The sequence below is a fragment of the Plectropomus leopardus genome, unplaced genomic scaffold (assembly GCF_008729295.1).
Source record: "Plectropomus leopardus isolate mb unplaced genomic scaffold, YSFRI_Pleo_2.0 unplaced_scaffold94182, whole genome shotgun sequence".
In the NCBI taxonomy this organism is placed as follows: domain Eukaryota; kingdom Metazoa; phylum Chordata; class Actinopteri; order Perciformes; family Serranidae; genus Plectropomus; species Plectropomus leopardus.
Genome location: NW_024703875.1, coordinates 1 through 929, shown reverse-complemented (window position 1 = coordinate 929; position 929 = coordinate 1). Strand labels below are relative to the sequence as shown.

Sequence of the window (929 nt, the reverse complement as noted above, 5' to 3'; positions counted from 1 at the left end):
AAAGATCAGCCACTTTGATTGACAGGTAAGATGATCAGAGGTGCAGAGTTTTTACCACCATTATTAGTACAGGGGCCGAAGTACGGGAGGAGTTTTCCAGTGAAGGAGCAACCAGTAAAGGAGTACATAAGAGCTGCAGCATCTACGTCATAAAAGGAGACCAGACCCCCCTCATAATCCACAAACACCCCCACCTTCTGAGGGGGAGACTTCAGAGAGAGACGGACTGAAGGACCAGCGAGCGCTATGTACTCATTTCCCTTTATCAACCACACAGTCCAGTAACCACCCTGGGGGGTCAGTGGGACATCTCCCTTCCTGTTGACGGACTCTCTGGCCACTCCTAAAGCCCAGTCAGTCTTTTCCTTAACCTGAACCTCAAAGTAAAATCTGCCTGAAGAGAAACTCTGCCTTCCTAAAACACAAATATAACGGGAAAATCTCTTTGGGTTGTCTGGGAGAATTTTCTTCACATCACCGTGTTTCACTTGTTTCCCATCACGGGACAAGATGAGGTAGGGATTTGCTGTATCAGGATCAAGAGTCACATCCACTGCATACTGCTGGACCCTCTTCAGCTCAGGTTCAGGGAGCAGCTTCTTCATGTCTTTATTGAGTGTCTCCTTCAGATGAGACACAACTCTCACCATAGTCTCTTCATATGATGGTGGACGGACTCTGACCCCTGTCCAGTCCTTGGAGAGTCGAGCAGCTTTCAGAGACTGGACACATTTGAGAAGTTGGAGGTGGTCTTCAGAGCGTGAGAGCTGCTCCACCTCAGCGCTTCTCTTCTTCAGCTCATATATTTCCTGTTCCAGCTCTTTGATGAATCCTTCAGCCTGTTTCTGTGTTGTTTTCTGCTTCTTTTCTATCGTTTTGATGAACTCATCCAAGCTTCTCTCAACAGACTCCTTCAGAGCCGTGAAGAC

At 47.7% G+C, this 929-nt stretch overlaps 1 protein-coding gene across 1 annotated transcript; it reads right to left on the bottom strand.

Moving 5' to 3' along the window:
* Positions 1-5: 5 nt before the first annotated feature.
* LOC121940790 (E3 ubiquitin-protein ligase TRIM21-like) lies at positions 6-926 on the bottom strand (the record flags this gene model as incomplete). Its single annotated transcript, XM_042483482.1, has 1 exon — positions 6-926. A coding segment is annotated over one exon (921 nt), but the record flags the coding sequence as incomplete, so codon positions are not given.
* Positions 927-929: the final 3 nt, after the last annotated feature.